General features: G+C 46.2%; 1 protein-coding gene across 3 annotated transcripts in view; it reads left to right on the top strand.

Annotated features, from left to right (window-relative positions):
• Positions 1–21,672, top strand: part of SMG7 (SMG7 nonsense mediated mRNA decay factor) — a 484,004-nt gene that overhangs the window by 102,246 nt on the left and 360,086 nt on the right. For all 3 annotated transcript variants that reach the window (XM_078643137.1, XM_078643126.1, XM_078643118.1), the window contains exon 3: positions 7,926–8,043. In XM_078643137.1, the coding sequence (XP_078499263.1) occupies positions 7,926–8,043 (118 nt within the window). The remainder of the gene's footprint in view (positions 1–7,925; positions 8,044–21,672) is intronic.

Below are 21,672 nucleotides of genomic sequence, written 5' to 3'. Positions count from 1 at the left end.
CTTCTACCTATATACATAAGCATGGATATCTCTATTCTACACTTACTCCATTCTCACCCTCTGTGGCAAAACAATCTAACAATTGAGTTGATACCCATGCCTGTTGTTACCGAAAGGAGGAGTCCCCTTACCTCGTGACTGGAAGGACTTTTTCAAAGAAAAATAACTTGCAACATCCGGAACCAACACTAGATGGCAGTAGTATGCAAAGCATGTTAATCTACAGCTCTAAATGCCAAGAACAAATGCTTACTGTTTAAGTAACATTATCCTTTTGGTCTCTTGTTGTTGTGTATATGGAGCCGCTACATATGTTTTGGATGGGAACGTGAGTGTCACAAACACATATCCACCTAGGGGTTCGATTCAGGTCTTGCGTATTTTTGTTGCAAAGCATTTGTGAAGAATAGCCACCCCATCTTTCCTGCCTGGCAGTGATAGGAGTGTAGTTTGTGGTGGCAGGGATCCTGTGTCTGAGGCTGGCGATCACTTTCCAAACCCAGTCTTTCCTTCGCTTGTCTGTTTCCATAAGGCTCATGTGTTTCCTGAATTAGCCCTGTCAGTTTTTTCTTGGATCCTTGCATGATGAGGACCTTCTTGCTTTACACGTACCCTTTTGTGATATGTACATTCAGGGTTCTAAACCAGGCGGTTTCATAGTGGATTCGGCCATTAGGTCAGCCTGAGTAGTCTCTCTGAGTGTCGATAACCATCCTGAGGTGGAGCTTGTCCAGTGGGTTGATACGTTCGCAGCGGTATGCCTCTGCAGAGCAACTTCCGGAGCCGTAGAGACCGAAGTGGTGCAGGGCATCCAGTGTCTCAAGTTGAGTGCTTGTGAGTAAAAGCTACTGTCGTAAACTTTATACGGGTGTCGTTGCCAGGGCAATGTTACTGTCAATACTTGCTTTAATTAAGAGTGAGTGAGTAGCATATACAGCCTGGATTGCGGAAAATATCATGAGTCAGTATAGGGCTGGAGGCATTTATCAGGGTCTGCCCTCAGCATTTCAAGAGGTCCATCATGGCCTGAGGGAAATCGTGATTTAACCTGTACCTTGGCATTGTGGTTGGCGGGTGGGTACGTCACATCCCCTGGGTATCCGCGGGTACATGGCAAATGTTAATGCCCATCATTCCGTTGGGAACGAGGCAAATCTCAAGGATGGTGGAATTCAGCTGTGGCATCTAGGTGGGTGGGTGGGTGGCGCAGTGTTGTATCCTTCGAGGCATGGTCTGAGTCTAAAAAGTACTCAATTTGTTGAGGTTCTGTGAAATCTCAGGTTGATCTGTCGATAGCCAGGATCATTGTGGCCGGACCCAATAATCCGTACCCGATTCCCCCTTCTGTTCCAGTAAAGGGCAGAGCGGAATTGTCGACGAAGCACATACGTTTCATAGGAAGAGTTTGCAGAGAACGCTAATCAACTTCCCTTGTAGGTGAAAGGACCATGTTGACTTGCAAGTCTTATCAATCAAGATTTATAATCAGTCCATATTTATAAAACTTGTATCACCCGTGAGGGCCTCAAAGCACTGGAGTTGCTAGTTGCTTCGTAGTGCTCTCTTAATTCAAACAGCCAAGTCTGGAGTCTTTTCCTACATTCCTGAAGCGATGAGGCAGTCCTGGTGCCAGTGTTGGAAGATCCTGAGAAGGTGAAATGTACTCTGTTGTGGTTGGTCTAGGTGAGATGTGGTTGTACTTCTGTCGCTGGATTTAACAAAATAAAAAAATGGGGTTGAGCGTGTGTCCTGCGACGTGGGTGTGGTTGTGACAAGTTGTTTGAGGCCGATGTTGCTCAAGCTTTCTAGGAGGTTGGTTGTGGTGTTGATGGCGATTGGGCTGATGCTGTCTGGGATAGCATTGGCAGAAGCTGGGACGTGGTCCGGTGGTCTGTATGGAAGGGTGCCTCTAATGGTGCTTTTTTCGTCTGTGTGAAGTTGGAATTTGAGATGCTCCAATATCTGGATTGAGTCATCTGAGAAGATTGTACAGTGTATGGTGTCCTTGTGGATGCAATTCCACCTCTGTGTTTGTTGATTCGGTCCTTGCGAGTTATTATGTACCCTTAGAGAGTGGCTATGTCTGGCACGAGCGCAGGGTTCAGCCTGATCTTTGTGAGGCAATAACTTCCGGGATGAGATTGTGCCCCAGATCTGTGGCGAGTTTGCTGAAGTGTTAGGATCTGCCGGGTTTGTGTATGTCGCGAAAGACACATTCTAATTGGCCATGGACAATCGCCACCCCCCTTATTTTAGCCTGTGTTTTCTTTCAAATTCCAATGGGATCTGTACTTTCCTATTAAGCATGGAAGAACGTACATAAAAAGCCCTGGATGCCATCTCCTCTTTTAGGATATGCCGTACATGCAGATCTTGTTGCGCCTGGAGCGGTTCTCTAGGTCTGTGACTTTTCTTTGGAGGGTCCACCTTGCTTGCCCGAGTCAGGGGAGTTGCAGAATTTGTCTTTGTGTTGCTATCTGGTGTCTGTCTAGTCTAGATTTTACTCATTTTATTAGTAGAGGACACTTCCACTGTGTGCATTGAACTTTTGATTTCTTTCGTGAGTACCTCAATAGTGATGGCTTGCTCCCATCTGAAGTTTGCCGTTGGCACAAGACACAACTTTGGAAAAAGTTACTTGTTCGGACGTCTTCCCCATAGTCATTAACAGTAGTGGTGTCAGTGAATATACTCTCCCTGTGATCTAGCAGCTGCTGTGCTGCCCCACAAGTGAGTATAGTGCCTGTCCTCAATGTAAATGATCTTGGTACCTTCACCATAGGGGTTACCTGTAGATGATATTTGAAGGTGGCGTGCTGTTTTATTATGACTGCGTTAGGGCTGGTTTCTAATCCAAGATGGCTCTCATGCACGGAGTGGTGAGTCAGCCCAGCTGTCTAGGGCAACCCTTATGACCTAGAAAGGGGATGGTGCCAGTCATGCGGGTGATATCCAAAGTAACCCCTATATGAGTGGCAGCAGGGCAGGCGTTAATCTCCTGTTTGTGGCGCCACTTGGGATAGCTGAGTTCCTGTGTGTGCCTGTTCATAGGTACACTTGTGGAGTATAGGGGTGGCTTACCACAGAGAAAGTAGTGCAGCAGTGCCAACCCCCTCCCTGCTGACCTGGGCCCTTTGGGTGTCTGAAAGACTCTGCTTGTCTGGAAGGAGATGGATGAGGGAGTACTGATCCACGGCTTCCTTACCGGTGGTAGTCACCACAGGGGCCCAGTCACGGGGAGCCTCCACACAGGTGCTGGGGCGAGAGGCAGCTTGCTGTGGTAAGCTGCAGCTGCACTGGCACCCACCCACCCTTGTCACCCACCTTTTGTCTGTCGTGTAGTCAAGAGGTCTAAGGCCCCAATGGGGGTGGCAGATGAGGTGGTTGGAGAAATCTCTGTTCCGCAGAGGTCTGCAGTGACGCCTCCTCTGAAGGAAACCAGACTTGGATGGGTCCATATGCATACTTAAGGGAGGAATGTAGCATTAAACTAGGATACCAACACCCACTGCTGCACTCATCTAGGGGCCTGCAGTGTGGTGGGGTGTAGCAGCGGTGCTTGCCTTGAGTGTCTGTTGCCAGCTGTTGGATAACTGCTTAGGTCCTGCTCAGCGAGTAATGGGACAGAGTCAGTTCTTCTCTCATGTAGCATTCATGTGCTGAACTTTCTTGTTTCATGGGCTTTTAGGGTTCTTTTCTCAGTTGTTTGAAGCCCCCGTTCTGAGTATGTGTGTTTGGGGAAAGTTCCGGTGGTGCAGGATACAGGGCAGCCATCTTGCTCATGGCTCCCCAATTGTATTTCTCATTGTAATTAATTCTCCACATCGCATCAGTGAATTATTAGTTCAGTCTCGGTAAATACCACTTTGTTCCCTGACAAATTGGTGCTTCAGTTGAACACATCCTTTCTTCCAAAAGTGGTTTTACCTTTTCATTTGGGGTAATCAATCACTAGGCTTCACTAGCTGCATCCTAAGCAGGGCCTTAAGTTTTTTCTTTAATAGGTTTTTACCTTATTAGGAATAACTAGTACTGAATGGATCAATTTTTTAAAAATATCAAACGATGTTATGCACCAGAGCATCATTGTGGGCCCCATCTTCCCCTTCCAGCCATATACCCAACCGTATAAAATCATTGTGAATCCGAGAGAGAGTCTATAGTGCACAAGCCACGGCTTCCATATTTTCCAAAACTTTTTAGGGTAGCCCCGTGCTTTATAGGTTGTCTTCTCCCTTAGCATATACATGTCCATGCTCTTTCTCCACTCAACAAGAGATGGACTCGCCGCGGCCCCCCATGCCCTAGCTATGTTTCGTTTTGCAACTACCAACCCTAGCTGCAGCAAGACCAACTAGGAAGACCAACTTAGGAAGGTCAATGTCTGTAGATATTCCCAGCAAAACAAACGTGGGACTGAGTGGAATCGTCTCCCCAGGACACACTCCATCTCCCCATCAGAGTTGTCCAGTACCTTTGAATCTTCCCACATTATATGATAAAATGTACCCTCTGACCCTAGACAACGCAAACAGGTGGACGTTTCTGCCCTGCCTATGCGGTGCAGTCTCATTTTGTCATAGTAAGGATGATCAATTTGTTGCTGGATTTGCTGAAGTAATGAAAGGAAAAGTGGTCCAGAAAAGAACCTCTTTGCGAGGATTGTCCTTTGCATCAGGCTGTATTACTCCTGGCCCGAAAAGGATACTTATGACTGCAATTGGGTGTATTTCTCCTGGACGTAAGCTGCTATTTATTACCCTGGCTTCTGTTGTTCCGGTTGGACATCTTCCACTCTGCCATGTGAGCATCTGTCAATAATTTCAGTATGTACTACCTTTTGCACTCTTGGTTTCAAAGGTAGGACATTTTCCTGCAGTAAAGAATACTACTACTTACTCTCCTCTCTGTTCTGGTGAGCAGACTTTTAGGTCTGCCAACCAGGGCCTATGTTAATTTCCCTTCAGTTGCAAAACCCAATTAGCAACTCACTGGCCACATGTAAGTCCCTTGTAGGGGATATATATATCTTCTCAGCACATTAAACCCACACTGATGCCAGTGTGGGATTAAATGTAAAATGCGATCAGAGGCCTTTTCTAGATGCCCTCTGGAGAACGACCTACGTCTAGTGTCCTGGCGGAGTTGCTGCTCGCCAGCGGCTGCCACCAGACCTGTTTTTGGAACCCTGGGTCGAGAGCCTGACGCTCTCTGGGTCCTGAAATGATGCACATCCTGGGACGACTTGCCAAGCCCCTACCCCCAGGATGATCAGGGTCCACAAAGGGGAAGCTTCAAAGGCTTGCCGCCTTTGTGAGTTGCCCCAGCCATTTGCTGCTCCCAGCAGCTGCCCCCCACCGGTTCTGACCCCCATTTTGTGTGGGAGACTCGGCGGGAAAACCAAGTCCGGAGGAGAAATGTGCCTACCTTTGCCAATCCTACCCCTCAGGTGGGATAGGCGAGATGAAGCACAACTCTGTCCCCTGCCATCTTGCAGATGGGGGACACAGTCAACCAGAGTGAGGCTTATGCGCCCCCCCCCTGGAGGGTGGCATTATAGGGGGTGTACCAACTCCAAGGAAGGGACCAATTGGTCCCGACCTGTACCGTATAACGCCCCTAAATCTACAGACAAGAAGAGAGAAGGAGGACCTTAAAAGCAGTGCTGAAAGAGGACACCAATTGACTTGGCTCCAGACCTACCGGCCTGTCCCAACCCCGAACCTGCTCCAGCACAACCTTGGTGTGTCCTGCAACCAGAAGCCCCCAAGAACCGGGAGGTCCTGCCCTGCCTTCCTAATCCAAGACTTGGTCCCCATGAGCACCGGATTTGCTCACCCACAGACTCTGGCTCTGGCCAAATCCGCGAGTCTGCACCTCTCTGCACTAGACGCCCACAGCCGAGATAGTGGCCCAAGAGCACGAGGAGGTATCCCCGGCGATCCCTACCTGGAATCTGGTGATCCCTGACCTGCCTCAAGTCTCCAAACGACACCCGCAGCCTCTTTCTGGAGGATCCCCCCGACCGCGACGGGAACCGGTAAGAAAAACTTGACGCCTAAAGAATCCCCCGCACCAGACATCCTATGGCCTTGGGTGGCCCAACCGACTGATTCCCAGCATCCCAACTTATTTCTCCACCCAGTAGTCACCTCCAGAAGATCTTTGTCCTCGAGCCTGCAGTGTTTGTTGAAACCGGAGAATCCCCATTGAAATCACCAGGGCACCTGACGCCAAACCGGCAACTTGCACCCTGCTGCCCCTGTGGGTTTACCTTGTGTGCTAAATCGGATCCCCCTTTGCCCTGAGCCTAACACCAGGAGCTTTGCTTCCACAACCTTGTGGCCTGCTCGTGAGCAGCCACCAACCGGATGCCCCCTATCCCCGTTTCATAACATCGGGCCTCAGAACTGTGCACCCGGCCGCCCTAGTGCCACTGAGGGTACTTTGAGAGTGCATCCTCGACCCTGGGGCAATCCTAGTTCTAATCCCAGAGACCCAACCCCCACAAACAAGTACATACCTGTAAACCGATAACTTCATTCCCTCCTGTAGGATTGCTTTGACTGCTTTTCTTTGAAAATTGTTTAAATTGTGGAGTTGGTTTGTATGGAACTCCTAAACTGCAAATATACGACAACTGATGTACTTATCTTTTCTCTAGGAAGTGTCCCAGTGTGATATCTAGGCATATCACACTGAGTAGAAAAAGTAACTTGAAAAGTAATCTGCAAAGTAATCGAACAGTAATTTCAACTATATTCAAAGCATTTACAAACCTGTAACACGGTCCTTTTTCATTCAGCTTGCTTGTATTGTTCAACCTGCCTTGAAAAATACCATTTACACCTACTTGTACCAGCTTTGCTTGGTTCTAGAAAATAAATACAACTAAATATTTTTATACAAAGTGGTCTGAGGTCAGTCTGAGTGTGTGACATAAGTTCTTGCCTGAGTGCGTACAACAAATGCTTAACACTGCCATCTTATTAAGCCCTACTGCTTGCCCTCACTACCTCAAATGGAGAAAAAGGTATTATCTACTTTTACCTTTGCCTACCTTTTGGGGTTCTACTGGACTCTGTGCACACTATACCTTACTTAGATAAGGTATATAGAGAGCCAGCTTCCTACAAAAAGTAGATAACATTTTTGTTAGGGCACTTTTTTGTTTGCAGGTTTTTCAGTTGCTAGTGTTTGACTTCAGAGAGTTTAAACTGTAGTCAGACTTTCGACATATCACGGCTCTATGCTATATTTGGCCTTGAACTGCTGAAGTTTGGGATGCAGCGGGTGAAAAACCATTGTGAAAGCCCCATATTAGATTTGACAGTTCTTGTTGTCGGTCACATTTTGCTTGTTGAACAGTATCAGCATATCCATTTCTCTTTTGTTGAATCACCTCATAGGGTTACAAACCGATGTAGTAGTACTAAAGACAGATGAAACATATTTCTAGTGTGAATAAATAAACCATCATTAATATAGAGGAAATACTGCAAAAGAGGGAACAGTTATGTCGTCTTGAAAGAGTTAGTACAAAATAAGCTAACTTTTGTTTATCTGAAACAATGATTTTTCCCTACCATTTTTGTGGCCATAACAGCCCGCTCTGCGCCACTTCCTTGAATTGCTCCTAGTCTATTCTTTATTTCCAGGTGGTAAAAAAGCTATTGCTCCATCTTTTGAAAAAAGCTGAACTGAAGAGGAAGTTAGCACAGTGTGACTGGAAACTACAGGTGCCTGGGGCACCTATGGCATGTAATCACATTCTTCCAATACAGGACAATGTGCTTGTGACAAAATGTAGTTTGTGCATTCTATTGCATGTTATAGACAATCTATAAGTTGTGCTCTACAGTTCAGTCAAATACAATGTTGTAGGAAAAAGTGACATATTTGATTCTGTCCCTGTCTGTGGTCAGATTCCAAACTAGGTCCCACGGAGGTCTGGACATCAAGGCAAGCTCTGCAGGATCTTTACCAGAAGATGCTCGTCACAGACCTGGAGTGTGCACTGGACAAGAAGGTGGAACAGGACCTGTGAGTATAAATGTTGTGCTAAGGGAGGAGAGGCACTGAGATGAATGTTAACAGGTGCTGCGTTCATTCAAAACACCCAGGTTTACTAGTTTGTTAACAAGTAGGCTTGAAAACGTAAATTTGGCTGTTGATTTGGAAACAGTGGCAGGTTTCTCCACTAGTTTGGGGTAATTTTTCAGATGCTGTCACATATCCTAGCATATGGTATGAGTGATCTCAGAACAATTTCGACAATTTGTTTTAATGCTGTTTCAAATGACCAAGTTGAAAACCTCATGAATTTGAGTAACTCTAAAGGTCTTTTACGTCTCACACTCTTAGCCCCTTTGTTTTTCTGTACTATTACTCCCCAAGCTCCACTCTCACCCTTTCCCTTGGCATGAACTGAATTGGTGGTCTGTGTGCACCCCTTTAGAGTTGGTAACATGGACATTGTTTATAAAGTTAGACTTAATCCCTGTATAACCGTGTGGAAGGGGTTATTTACTTTCTCTTGTAGTAATGCAAATTTGCAGTGTAGACTTCAAGACGTGCTGTGCTAGTGCTGTAACCTCACAGAGCCTTGTCCCCCTTTTTGAGTTTAACATATTTTTTTTTCTGGAGCTATTCTTGTGTTATGTCTGTGTCTGGTGTAACTTGTCTTTTATGCTGTGCACCTTTGAAGGTTACTGGATATTATCCAGTATTAGGGTATCTTTCATAGATTCACATGCCTGAATAATTCCCCGTCGTCGGGATGGGCGTCCCCGGTACATAAATAAAGTAATGTCTCATCAGACATACAGAGTAATAGGCCAAAGGCCTCACATTAGTAACATATCCAGGTCCTTTTGTAATAAGGACCAAACTCTAGAGAGCAACCAATCAGCTGCCACCACCACCCTCTGGAACCTTCCTGGAAGGAGCTCTATTCCCTCAGATTTTCTACTGCATGTCGTGCTAAGGGAGTCTCCAATGAGCTCTGCTCAGGGTCTTTCAATATCTTTGGATTTGAGGTATTTTTTTCGTTTTTTTTCTCTATCTGAGTGAAGTCTACACTGTCTTCATGACCCCTAAAAAAGGCCTATTTAGGCCATGTGAGACTTGCAAAAAGAAGAGATTGCATGTCAATGACCAGCACAAAGATTGCCTAAACTGTCTTTATCCAGACCATTCTCCCTAAAGAATGCAAGGTATATCGGACTTTTTTACAAAAACTTTAAAAACTCGTGAGGGAAGGCTTTTGCCTTGGCTGCAAAGACTTGCAGGCAAAGAAGACCCCTTGTCCTCTGAGGGGAGCAAAACCTCTTTGGAATCTACTTCAAAAACTCTTCAGAAAAGGACCAGAGAAGTTTCTCCAGGACCTTCTATGCAGCAACCTCAAAAGAAGACGCAAAACCAGTCTTCAGAGGTTCCAAAGCTTAAGGAGTTGTCTGCAAAAGAGTGTTCTTCCCTTCCAGGGTCAAGGAAGTCAGCTCAAGACCCTCTAACTCCACTGCAGAGGATAAAGCACACTTTCAAAAAGCCTTCCTCCGCCCCGTCTACGACCACCTCGTTGACGATAGCACTGACAACGAAATCTCCACAGATTGCCGTTGGAGTGACTTCGTCTTCGACAACGAGTTCAACAGTCTCGTCGGCGTTTCTTTCGTCGCCGACGACGTCTTCGTCAACGGCACGTACATCTGTCGTCAAGGATCAAGAAGACTGCGTCGACTGCAGCGTCGACGACCAGTGCAACGTAGTCGACAGAGTGTACCACAGACTACCATCCCGTTGACGACTAAAAGTCCCTTGTCGACAGCAGCATCTGTTACAATCATCGGATCCTCATCGACAACGTCTATACCGACGACTGCCTCGTCGACACCTACGTCAGGACTCAAAATTTCATATTTTCATCACAAAATTGCGCGGAGGCTGTCTCCTTCTCTTACATCGCCCAGTAGGGTTCAACCTTTGCCACCCACGCACCTTTTGGATGAAGAGAAGGATTCAGATAAAGATAGTACGTTTAGGGCTGCGAGAAGTCCCGCCGAACTTAATGTTAAGTATCAGGAGGATTCTGATTATGACAATCAGGACATGGAGGACCATGAGTATTAACTTGAGGACACTCAACAACAGATGGTTTGTCTTCCTTCAGCCTTGGTCTCTGATCTGCAGTTTGATCTCTGACTATAGAAAAAGGTTTCCTACCTCTGTGCCGTCTCCTGCTCCGGTGTCATCACCGCCACAGAGAGTGCACGTACCGCCTTCACCACCTATTCCTATTGAGGTTCCGGTGCCACCCCTTCCATCTAAGGACGATGAAGATGAAGGACAGGAAGAGGGGGAGCTTTAGGATTTTCAGTCACACCATGACGAATGGGAGAGACTGTTATCCCTCTTCCCGCATCGCCTTTGCCTCCTCAGGCGGACTCCCCTCCTGAGGATATAGGAGGTGTTCATAATCTCCTGGAGAGAGCTGCCCAACGATTCAAACTACCTATGCCCTCTCACCAACAGGACTGTTTCCTTTACGATTTCAAGGAACCTTTTAAAAAGTTTGTTAGGTCGATGCCCATCATTGACTATATTTGGGATCAAGGCATCAAGATCATGCAAAATCCCTCTACAGTCCCTCCAGTTCTGCCAAGGTTGGACAATAAATACAGGGCTCCAGACGACGCTCCAGCCTGTCTCATTGGGCATCCAAAGCCTGATTCTGTGATCACTCTGGCAGCGCAACGCTGATCGAAAACCCTTCTGTCACTCTTTCAGCTTTCAGCATAAGGAGGGCAGGCGCCTGGAAAATATTGGGAAACGGTTTTCCTCTATGTAAGCACTAATAGTTCGAGCGTCTAACTTTCTGGCACTATTGGGACGCCACAACAGACAAATGTGGTCAGATATTGCACCATATTTGGAGTCCTTGCCGCAGGAATCTAAAGACAAAGCAATAAAGGTGCTTCTGGAAGGCAAAAGGTCTGCTTCTGAAATCATAGATTGCGCTATGGACATCGCTTCAACTGGTTTCCCGCAACTGGCTGGTGTGGCAGTTCTGCGGCGCCAAGGATGGCTTAAGGCAACAACATTCCGACCTGAAATACGCACCAAGATCCAGAATATGCCTTATGACGGACAACTCCTTTTTGGTACCCACATTGATGAGGCCCTCCAAGTCATTAAAAAAAGACACCGATACGGCTAGAGCCCTGGGTACCCTCCAATATAAAAACACCACTTTTCGTGGCTCAAGGGGTAGAGGACAATACTCCGAGAGGGGGCTACCAACAATATAGGTCCTCATATTCCTCCTAACCAGTACAGACTGCAGTTTCAGCAAAGACAAAGCGCAGACTTCATACAACATTTCTTCTTTTCGCGGGAAAAACGGACGGCAGAAGGATTCTGCGTGACGTCAATTACTTCTCTCTACCACCAGTCTCTGTTTCTTTTCCACCTTCCACAGTCGGAGGAAGAATTTCCCACTATCTTAACAATTTGAGTCAAATCACAAAGGATCGTTGGGTTCTTCAACTGGTGCAGTTCGGACATTTCCTAGAATTTGTCCAAACCCCACCGCCAACGCCCCCTCAACATATGAATCACAAGCATCTGCACTTCTTACTCATGGAGATATCAGCGATGCTCCAGAAGGGTGCTATAGAACGAGTACCTGTGAATCAAAAAGGACAAGGTTTTTACTCCCGGTTCTTCTTGGTGCGAAAGAAGGAAAAGAAATGGAGACCAATCCTAGATTTGAGAAGTCTAAACAAATATCTCATAAACAATCATTTCGCATGTTCACTATCCCGGAAGTCCTACAGCTTCTCAATGTGAATGACTACATGGCATCCTTGGAACTCAAGGATGCCTACTTTCATTTTCCGATCCACAAAAGGCACAGAAAGTTTCTAAGGTTTGCTGTGGCGGGCAGGCATTACCAATTCCGAGTCGTGCCTTTCGGGCTCAAGTCAGCCCCACACATTTTCACAAAATGCCTTGCGCCAGTGGCTGCATTTCTCAGACAACAGCATCACCAAATCTTTCCATATCTCGACGACTGGCTTGTCAAGGCACCCTCTCTCGACAGCGCAAGAATATCTTCCAAAGCCTGCCTGCTGCTTTTCACAAGATTAGTTCTTACCCTCAACCCGGACAAGTCAGTTTTACAGCCTTCTCAGCGTATAACATTTCTGGGAGCTGTCCTAGATAGGGTCCTGAAAAAAGCGTATCCATCGCAGGAGCGGCAACAAAAACTCCTACGATTGGCAGAACACCTGCGCATAAGAGTCGCTTTCAGTGCGCCTCTTCAAATCTCTCCTCGGAATGATGTCTTCCTGCATCCTCCTGGTTCCATACTGTCGTCTCTGCATGCGTCCTCTCCAAGAGGCTCTCTGCACAATGGATTCAAATCAGCTGATCCTTCGACATCATACAGGTGACTCCTCAGTTGGTCACCGCTCTCAACTGGTGGATTCAGCCACACAATCTGTCTCGAGGCCTATCCTTCCTGACTCCAGCAGCTCCTCAGGTTATAACCACGGATGCGTCTCTGGATGGTTGGGGAGCCTTCCTCCAGGAGCTTCAAATGAGCGGGAAGTGGTTAACTCTTGAGCGAAAACTACACATAAACCTCCTAGAACTCAGAGCTGTCTACCTGGCGTTCCTTCCCAGAATAAAAGATTTGCAAGTGCTTGTCAGGACAGACAGTACTACAACAATGCACTACCAGAGCAAGCAGGGAGGGACTTGTTCGCTCTCACTCTCTCAAGAATCACAAAAAAACTGCAACTGGTCTCTTCGAAACAAAGTTTCTCTACGAGCAGAGTACGTTCCAGGAAAAGAACAATGCGTTGGCAGACTTACTGAGCAGAATGCAGACCACCTGCCACGAGTGGGAGTTAAACTGACACACTCTTGACAGCATCTTCTCTCTGTGGGGCGAACCCCCGTTGGATCTTTTCGCCACATGACAGAATGCCAAATGCCAACACTTCACAAGCTGGCATCCCCAACAGGGATCACTGGGGAATGCATTTTTAATACCATGGTTCTGCGTATTCGCCTATGCCTTTCCACCGATTCCACTGATCTCCAGGATCCTCAGGAAGATGAAAGCAGAACCTTGCACGCTGATTCTAATAGCCCCAGCATGGCCTCGCCAACATTGGTTCACGAAGCTTCATCTCCTCTCCCTGCAAACACCAATTCCATTCCCGCTGTTTCCATCGCTCCTCACAATGAACCAAGGACAAGTCCAGCACCCCGACCCAGCTTCTCTCAAATTATCGGCCTGGCTCCTGAGTTCCACGAGTTTCAAGATTTGAACTTTCCTCCGGAATGCAGAGCTGTCCTAACCTGCTCCCGGCAGATTGCACAAAGAGGACTTGTCCTTTAAATTGAAGAGATTCTGCCTCTGGTGCAGGTCGATTAAAGTGCATCCTTCCACATCCTCTCCAGAAGAGATATTACCATATCTCCTTTATTTGGCTACTTCGGGCCCCGCCCATGCTTCCATCAAAGTCCACCTGGCAGCAATATTCCGTTTCAGGAGATCTTATACTGGACCTTCTCTTTGGTCGAACAGATTAATAATACTGTTTCTCAAAGGTCTGTTTCGGACTTTCTCTCCTGTAAAGTCGCCACCTCCAACATGGCAACTAAACACAGTACTTGCTCAGCTGATGAAGCACCCTTTTGAGCCGATACACAGAACTGACCTCAAGTTTCTATCTTGGAAGACTGCGTTCCTTTTAGCCCTTGCATCTGCAAGGCGAGTTAGTGACCTTCACGCTTTCACGCTTCAAGATCCTTTTCTACAATTTAAAAATGACTGGGTAATTCTTCGGACAAACCCAAAATTTATTCCAAAAGTACCATCGGACTTCCACTTAAATGAGCCTATTGTCTTAAAAACTTTCTTTCCAAATCCTCAAATGGCAGCGGAGCGAGCTCTCCATTCTCTGGATTTAAAGCGCTGCCTTAAATTTTACCTTGAGAGAACAAAAACTTTGCGCAAATCCAACCAAGTTTTTGTGGCTTACAGCTTACCTAGAAAGGGTTTCTCACTCACAAAGCAAAGCTTTTCCAGATGGATCTCTGGTGCCTTTGTCTTCGGTCACCAGCAGGCTGGTCAGCCTTTACAATCGCGGATACGTGCCCATTCCACTAGGGCAGTCTCTACTTCTACGGCACTCTTTGCAGGTGTGCCCATCACGGAGATTTGCAGAGCAGCAACATGGAAGACGTCGCATATATTTACCAAACATTACTGTTTGGATACAGAACTCACGAAGGATGCTGCAATGGGACATGCAGTGTTGCATCATCTATTTCGATAGAGGTGAGCTTTCCTTCCCACCAACCTTTCTCTTATTTTTCCACGCACATTTCCCTATCACTTTTATACCTTTTGCCAGACTTGCAACTTATTGCTTTGTATTTTAATGTTGTGATATATGCATATGTATATATGTATTTGTTAACTAATGCTTCATATTCTTTATGCAAAAGGAAATGTGCTTATCATTGCTTTCTACTCTGATTCAGGCATGTGAATCTATGAAAGCTACCCTAATACTGGATAAGAAATGCGTTACTTACCTGTAACTGCAGTTATCCAGTATTGGTATCTTTCATAGATTTCTAACAAATAAGTGTCAATGGGTCTCAAAAGGAAGATTCCACTGAACGTGATGCAGACCAACCCACAGAATGTGAAAACTAAATTAAGAATAAGTGGATAAATGTGAACCTAACCTAATCTTGAGAAGTCCCATCAGTCACCACTCGATACCGCCCTTCATCATTTGGGGCTCCTTTGTGGACCTTGTTACCGCAGGCTATTAATAACATGTGAGGATAGAATGGAACATCCTCCGTACCTAAAATAGCCAACTGAATGGTCCTAATATCAGAAATCTCCGTGATGTGACATGGGGGTGACTGAATTGCAGTGTAAATAATAATGAAAAAGTGTTAAAGTGTATTTAAAATTGTGTGGGAGAACAACGCATACTTTATTCTTGTTTTTGCTCGCTCGTCCAATATTAAAAGCAGAATATAGTAAAGCAGTTTAGACCAAATAACTGCCTAGGTGGAGAGGAAGGTCGACATGTTTCAGCAACTATCATGGACTGAATCGTCCTTGCTTTCTTCAGGACCTAAGATTACTAGTACTACTGCAATGTGAAAACATAAATGTGAAAAAGGAAAAAGGAACGTGATCACCTGGAATCCTAGGTGTCAGCTACTTTTCCTGCCTGTGGATAAACTGTACCACAGATGTGCAGGAGAAATGAGCCTCACCCCACCCGGCAGCGGCTCAGGGCAAGGGGAAGCACCGCTCTGTCCGTCGGTACTTCTTAGCCGGCATCCAAGCTGACTGGGGAGGTGCCTCCACAGGCAGGAAAAGTAGCTGACACTTAGGTCTTTTAAATTTCCCCAGGAACCTCTTCTATTGTTGTGTTATCATTCATAAATTCACATACAACCCACCCGCCTACCTTGGAAGGGCTCACCTAGTACTCTCATTTGTTCCTCTATATAGCACTGTGCTTACGAAAATCTGCGGTACTAGAGCTCCTTCCAGGAAGGTTCCGGAGGTTGGTGGCAGCCGATTGGTTGCTCTCTAGAGTTTAGTCCTTATTACAAAAGGACCTGGATATGTTACTAATGTGAGGCCTTTGGCCTATTACTCTGTATGTCTAATGGAACATTACTGTTCGAGGCATTTGGGCTGCTGATTTCATAGCTTAGCATAGATCGCCGCCTAGTGTTGGGTCCGGATGTTTGCACCTTGTTGTCTTGGAAGAGTCTTCGAAGTATCACGAGATAGGTGACTCCTCCCCTGGACTACAGTGCGCATGGGCATCTTCTCCATCTTCAGATTGTTTTTCTCCGCCATTGGGTTTGGATGCACTTCGACAACTCCAACTTCGGGACCGAAGTTTTACAAAATTCAAAGGCCGAAAACCTTCAACTTTCGACGGTATTGTTTCCGCACGGTATACCTCGACTCGACAACTCTTTCCATCTACACCTGGTCGTCGACGCGGGCCGTTGGGCCTTTTCGACGCCACGTGGGCCTCCTGCCGATGGAAAGGACCCCGTTCAAAAGATGCCCACAATGTCTATCCAAGTTTCCACATAGCGACAAGCATATACAGTATGCACCAGGTGCCTAGCTCCGGAGGAAAACTAAGAAAACTGCCCAGCTTGTGCTCAGTTCCGGTCGAAGAAGACTATCCGGAACCGAACAGCTGCCCAACTAGAGATGCAGCGGCAGGCACCAGAACCAGAAAACATTTTCGAGGACGAACATGAACTTCCAGAGGCAGAGGACTCCGACTTAGAGCTAGTCAACGTAGAAGATTAGTCGGACTCCAATGACGAGATCCCACCGGGGCAAACCGTGAGTACCAAAGCCCCTACCCTGCCTCCACCTCCATTCAAGGCTCTGGTCAAAGCATCGCCCAAAAGCCTTAGCCGAGACCGAAACATAGCTTCAGAAGCCCCGCCTTCCGACTCGGCTACGAAGACTACACCTAAGCCTTCAGGTACACCGGTACCAAGAAAAACACTTCCCAAAAAGACTGTTGATTCAAAAAAGGCCACAGAGCCGAGAACGGGCTCCGACACCAAAAAAGCTGTCGAACCGAAGAAGAGCGTCGACGCGAAATAGGTCGTCGACTCGAAAAAGTCAATCGACCCGAAAACAGTCGTCGATCCGACGAAGACTGTCAACCTGAAAAAGGTCGTCGATCCGAAAAAGAGCATCGACCTGAAAAAGGTAATCGACCCAAAAAAAGGTATCAACCCTAAAAAGGCCTCGAACCGAAGAATACCGCAGAGCCGAAAAAGGCTGTCGAACCGAAAGACACTCGACTCGAAAAAAGTAATCGAACCGAAAAGGCACATCGAGCCTAAAAAGACAGTAGGCCAAAGCCACGGACAGTAGAAGAAGAACTTATTCATCCTTATTCATCTTGATCTAGTGAGCCCAGGCCAAAAGAGACTGTATATAGAACCTGAAACAGGACATATAGCAGTTTACAGTAAAAACAAGAGAAGACTGGACACTGAAGCTCTTTCTCCTGTTCCTCCTAAGAAAAAAGACTTTGGGACATCCCCTTCAAGACCGTTTACACCTCCTCCTTTCACTCCAGACATGCTTTATGTTCCATATTCTCCTACACCTCCACATTATGATGAGGAAGACGACATGGGTGAAGATCCTCAACAGGATTTTGTAGACCCTAAAGATCAAAGAAACAAAGATACCACATGGGACGATCAAAACGACCCTGATGACCCATATGATACACAACCCATTCCCGATCCCTCCACATACCCCACAAAGCCATCTGCTACAGATGACACTGTCGCTTTTAACGAGCTAGTAGACAGGGCAGCTCAGTATCATGGCGTAGACATGCACACTGACCCTATAGAGGAGGATTTCCTATTTAACACCTTCCCAACATCAGAGAAGACTGTACGTGCACTACCTATGTCAAAGGGAGTACTAAAGCATGCATCAGACCTCTTTAAAGACCCCGCTAGAGCGCGCTTACTCAATTCAAGGATTGAAAAGAAATATAAACCAGCCCCTACAGACCCCTCCTATATCAGGGCTCAGCTACCACTTGCCTCTTTAGTTGTTTCTAACGCCAGGAAAAGAGCGAATTCGCAAACAGGTGATGCCCCACTCCAGACAAGGAGTCAAAGATTTTAGACGCCTCGGGCAAAAGAGTAGCTTCTCAAGCGGCTAATACATGGAGAATTTCCAGTACACAAGCTCTCCTAGCACGCTATGACAGAGCACACTATGATGAACTGGAAGGGTTATTACCTACTAGAACCCTATAAAGCAAAAGCAAATGCATTAATACAGGAAGGGAAGTTCATCACCAATGCATCCATTAAATGCGCCCTTGATGTAGCAGATACATCCGCTAGATCTGTCAACACTAGCATGTTACTACGCCGGCATGCCTGGCTCTGCATTTCTGGATTTAAAGATGAAGTGCAGTCTACCATACTTAACCAACCCATTATTCAGGATTTCTTGTTTGGACATGCAGTGGATACCATCTTAGAAAAGATGAAAAAAGATACTGACATCGCTAAGTCCATGGGTGCACTTCAATTTCAACAGTCTCGAAGCTCCTTTAGTCGCTCTTCTTTTCGAGGCTCAGGCAGAGGCAACACATCCCTGGCCTCTTCCTCATTTAAAAGTACTACACAAAGCTCCTTTAATAGAGGCTCCAATAGAGGAGGTTATAGAGGGAACAATAACAAGGGCAGAGGATGTGGTGGTAACAACACCAGAGCCTCAACCACCACCAAACAGTGACTTGTCCCTCCAGACCATTTAACACCAGTCAGAGGGCGAATAACACAATTCCTACCAGTCTGGAACGCCATCACTACAGACAGGTGGGTGATACAAATTATCCAGTATGGTTACTGGCTGGAACTCATTTCTACTCCACCCAACATACCGCCCAAACACCGTCCAATGTCCAAAGAACACATCACGCTGTTACAACAAGAGGTACTCTCCATGCTACAAAAAGGTGCCATAGAGCCAGTCCCATTTCAACATCAAGGGACAGGAGTATATTCTCTATACTTCCTCATCCCCAAAAAGGACGTATGACTCAGACCAATATTGGACCCAAGACCTTTGATACTATCAGAGCATTTCCATATGATCACTTTACAACAAGTGCTCCCACTGCTCCAGCAAGGTGACTTCCTTGCTACATTAGACCTCAAGGATGCATACTTTCACATCCCTATACATCTAGCTCACAGGAAATAACTCCGGTTCACAATCAAAGGTCAACACTACCAATTCAAAGTTCTCCCCTTCGGGGTAACTACAGCACCAAGGGTGTTTACAAACTGCCTAGCAGTAGTAGCAGCACACCTCAGAAGACAACACATCCATGTGTTCCCCTACCTCGACGATTGGCTCATAAAAGCCAACTCATACGCTCGGTGTGCCAGCCATACCTCACAGACAATCCAGCTACTGCACAGTTTAGGGTTTTCCATAAATTACCCAAAATCACATCTGCAACCCTCCCACATACAACAATATCTGGGAGCTACAGTAAATACCTCCGTGGTAAAGGCATATCCAAATCCGGCCAGGATAGCCAACATACAGTCTCTCATGCAAAAATTTCACATACAACACTCTCTACCAGCTCGAGTGTTCATGCAGCTTATAGGCATGATGGCCTCCTGCATATTCATCGTCCCTCATTCTCACCTTTGCATGCATCCATTACAAGAATGCCTAGCAAGGCAGTGGAACCAGGCTCAAGGACAACTAAAAGACCTAGTGTTGGTAGACAGTCGCACTTACAACTCTCTGCAATGGTGGAACCCACAAAACCTTTCCAAGGGGCGACTGTTCCAAGAGCCAGTTCCACAAGTAGTTTTAACAGCGGACGCATCACTGACAGGTTGGGGTGCCCATCTCCTTCAATACACAGTCCAAGGTCTCTGGACAGTCAAACAGAAGACACTACATATAAACCACTTAGAGTTACTAGTAGTATTTCTAGCAATGAAAGCCTTTCAGAAATACTTGTGCAACAAGGCTGTGTTAATCCGGACGGACAACATGACAGCCATGTACTACATCCAGAAACAGGGAGGGACACACTCTCTACAGCTGTCTCACCTAGCACAACGCATATGGAAGTGGGCGATTCCACAAAACATTTATCTCCTGGCAGAACATCCCCCAGGACTAGACAATCCGATAGCAGATCTACTGAGCCGACTCAGTCAACAAGTACACGAATGGGAGATTCACCCTCAAGTTCTTCAACCATTCTTCCAAAAGTGGGGACATCCAGAAATAGATTCGTTTGCCACAAACGAAAACTCAAAATGCCCGTCCTTTGCCGACAGGTTCCCACACCCGTTGTCACAAGGCAATGCGATATGGATGAACTGGTCAGGCAGATTTGCTTACGCTTTTCCACCAACCCCACTGATTCCATTTGTGGCAAGCAAACTAAGGCAACAGTCACTCACAATGATCCTGGTTGCTCCTACATGGGCAAGACAACCATGGTACACGCCACTCCTGGAACTCTCTGTGGTCCCCCACCAAAGGCTGCGCCTTTCGCCACAATTGCTAACACAGAACCATGGATAAATCAGGCACCCAGATCCCAATCAGATGAACCTAGCGATCTGGCTCCTGAGGTCTTAGAGTTCGGATATCTTAACTTGCCTCCTGACTGCATGAACATTATCAAGGAAGCAAGATGTCCCACTACTAGAGCATGCTACGCAGCTAATTGGAAAAGATTTGTAATCTATTGTAATAATAATCAAATCAATCCAATGGATGCCTCCATCCAAAACCTAATTTGTTACCTGCTACATCTTCAAAGATGTAACCTAGCATACTCCTCAATAAGGCTACACCTTGCTGCTATAGCAGCATATCTTCAAAACAGACAACATGTCTCCCTGTTTAGAATACCACCTATCAAACCATTTATGGAAGGACTTAAAAGAACTATCCCTCCAAAGCATCCACCTTCTCCAGTCTGGAACCTAAACATAGTACTTACCATACTCATGGGACCTCCCTTCGAATTACCACTTCATTCATGTGAACTACAATTCTTAACATAGAGTGGCTTTTTTAATTGCCATTTCCTCCCTTAGGCGAGTAAGTGAACTACAGGCACTAACCATTCAGGAACCTTTCATGCAAATACACCACAATAAGGTAGTACTCCGTACAAACCCTACATATATGCCAAAAGTCATCTCCACTTTTCACATCAATCAGTCCATAGAATTGCCAGTTTTCTTTCCAAACCCGCAATCAGTAGCTGAAAGAGCTCTACACACACTAGACGTTAAGAGAGCTCTGCTATATTATGTTGACAGAACTAAATCATTCAGAAAGACAAAACAACTATCTGTTGCCTTTTCACCACAACATAAGGTTAATCCCATTTCCAAGACAGGAATAGCCAGATGGATCGTTGAATGCATTCAAATAAGCTATCAAAAAGCAAATCGCACTTTAACAGTTCCCCCAAGAGCACACTCAACGCGCAAAATGGGGGCATGCATGACGTTACAAGGAAATATTCCCTTAGACATATGTAGGGCAGGTATATGGTCTACCATACACACTTTCACTGAACACTACTGTGTTGACGTGCAAGCTAAGCAACAAGCTGCTGTATGCCAGGCTGTCCTTAAAACTCTTTTTCAAACCACTGCTGCTGGTACAGGTAACCAGTGCTAGAGGAGAAACTGCTATACAGTCTATGCTAAGATATGAATTCAGCAGCCCACAGGCCTCGAATGGAAAATGCTACTTACCAGTATGCATCTGTTCTTGGCATGTAGGGCTGCTGACATATCGCCCACCCTCCTCACCGGTGCCTGTCACAGTTGCAGGGTTACCTTCTTAACATACATTTACATGGTCATCTCTTACTGTTCTATACTCCATCTTTGCCACAGTGGCGAAAAACAATCTGAAGATGGAGAAGATGCCCATGGGCACTGTATTCCAGGGGAGGAGTCACCTATCTCGTGATACTTCGAAGACTCTTCCAAGACAACAAGGTGCAAACATCTGGACCCAACATTAGGCGGCGATCT

The sequence above is a fragment of the Lissotriton helveticus genome, chromosome 1_1 (genome assembly GCF_964261635.1).
Source record: "Lissotriton helveticus chromosome 1_1, aLisHel1.1, whole genome shotgun sequence".
Taxonomy (NCBI): Eukaryota; Metazoa; Chordata; class Amphibia; order Caudata; family Salamandridae; genus Lissotriton; species Lissotriton helveticus.
The sequence above is the reverse complement of the archived record's forward strand: the minus strand, read 5'-3'. Positions and strand labels throughout refer to the sequence as shown.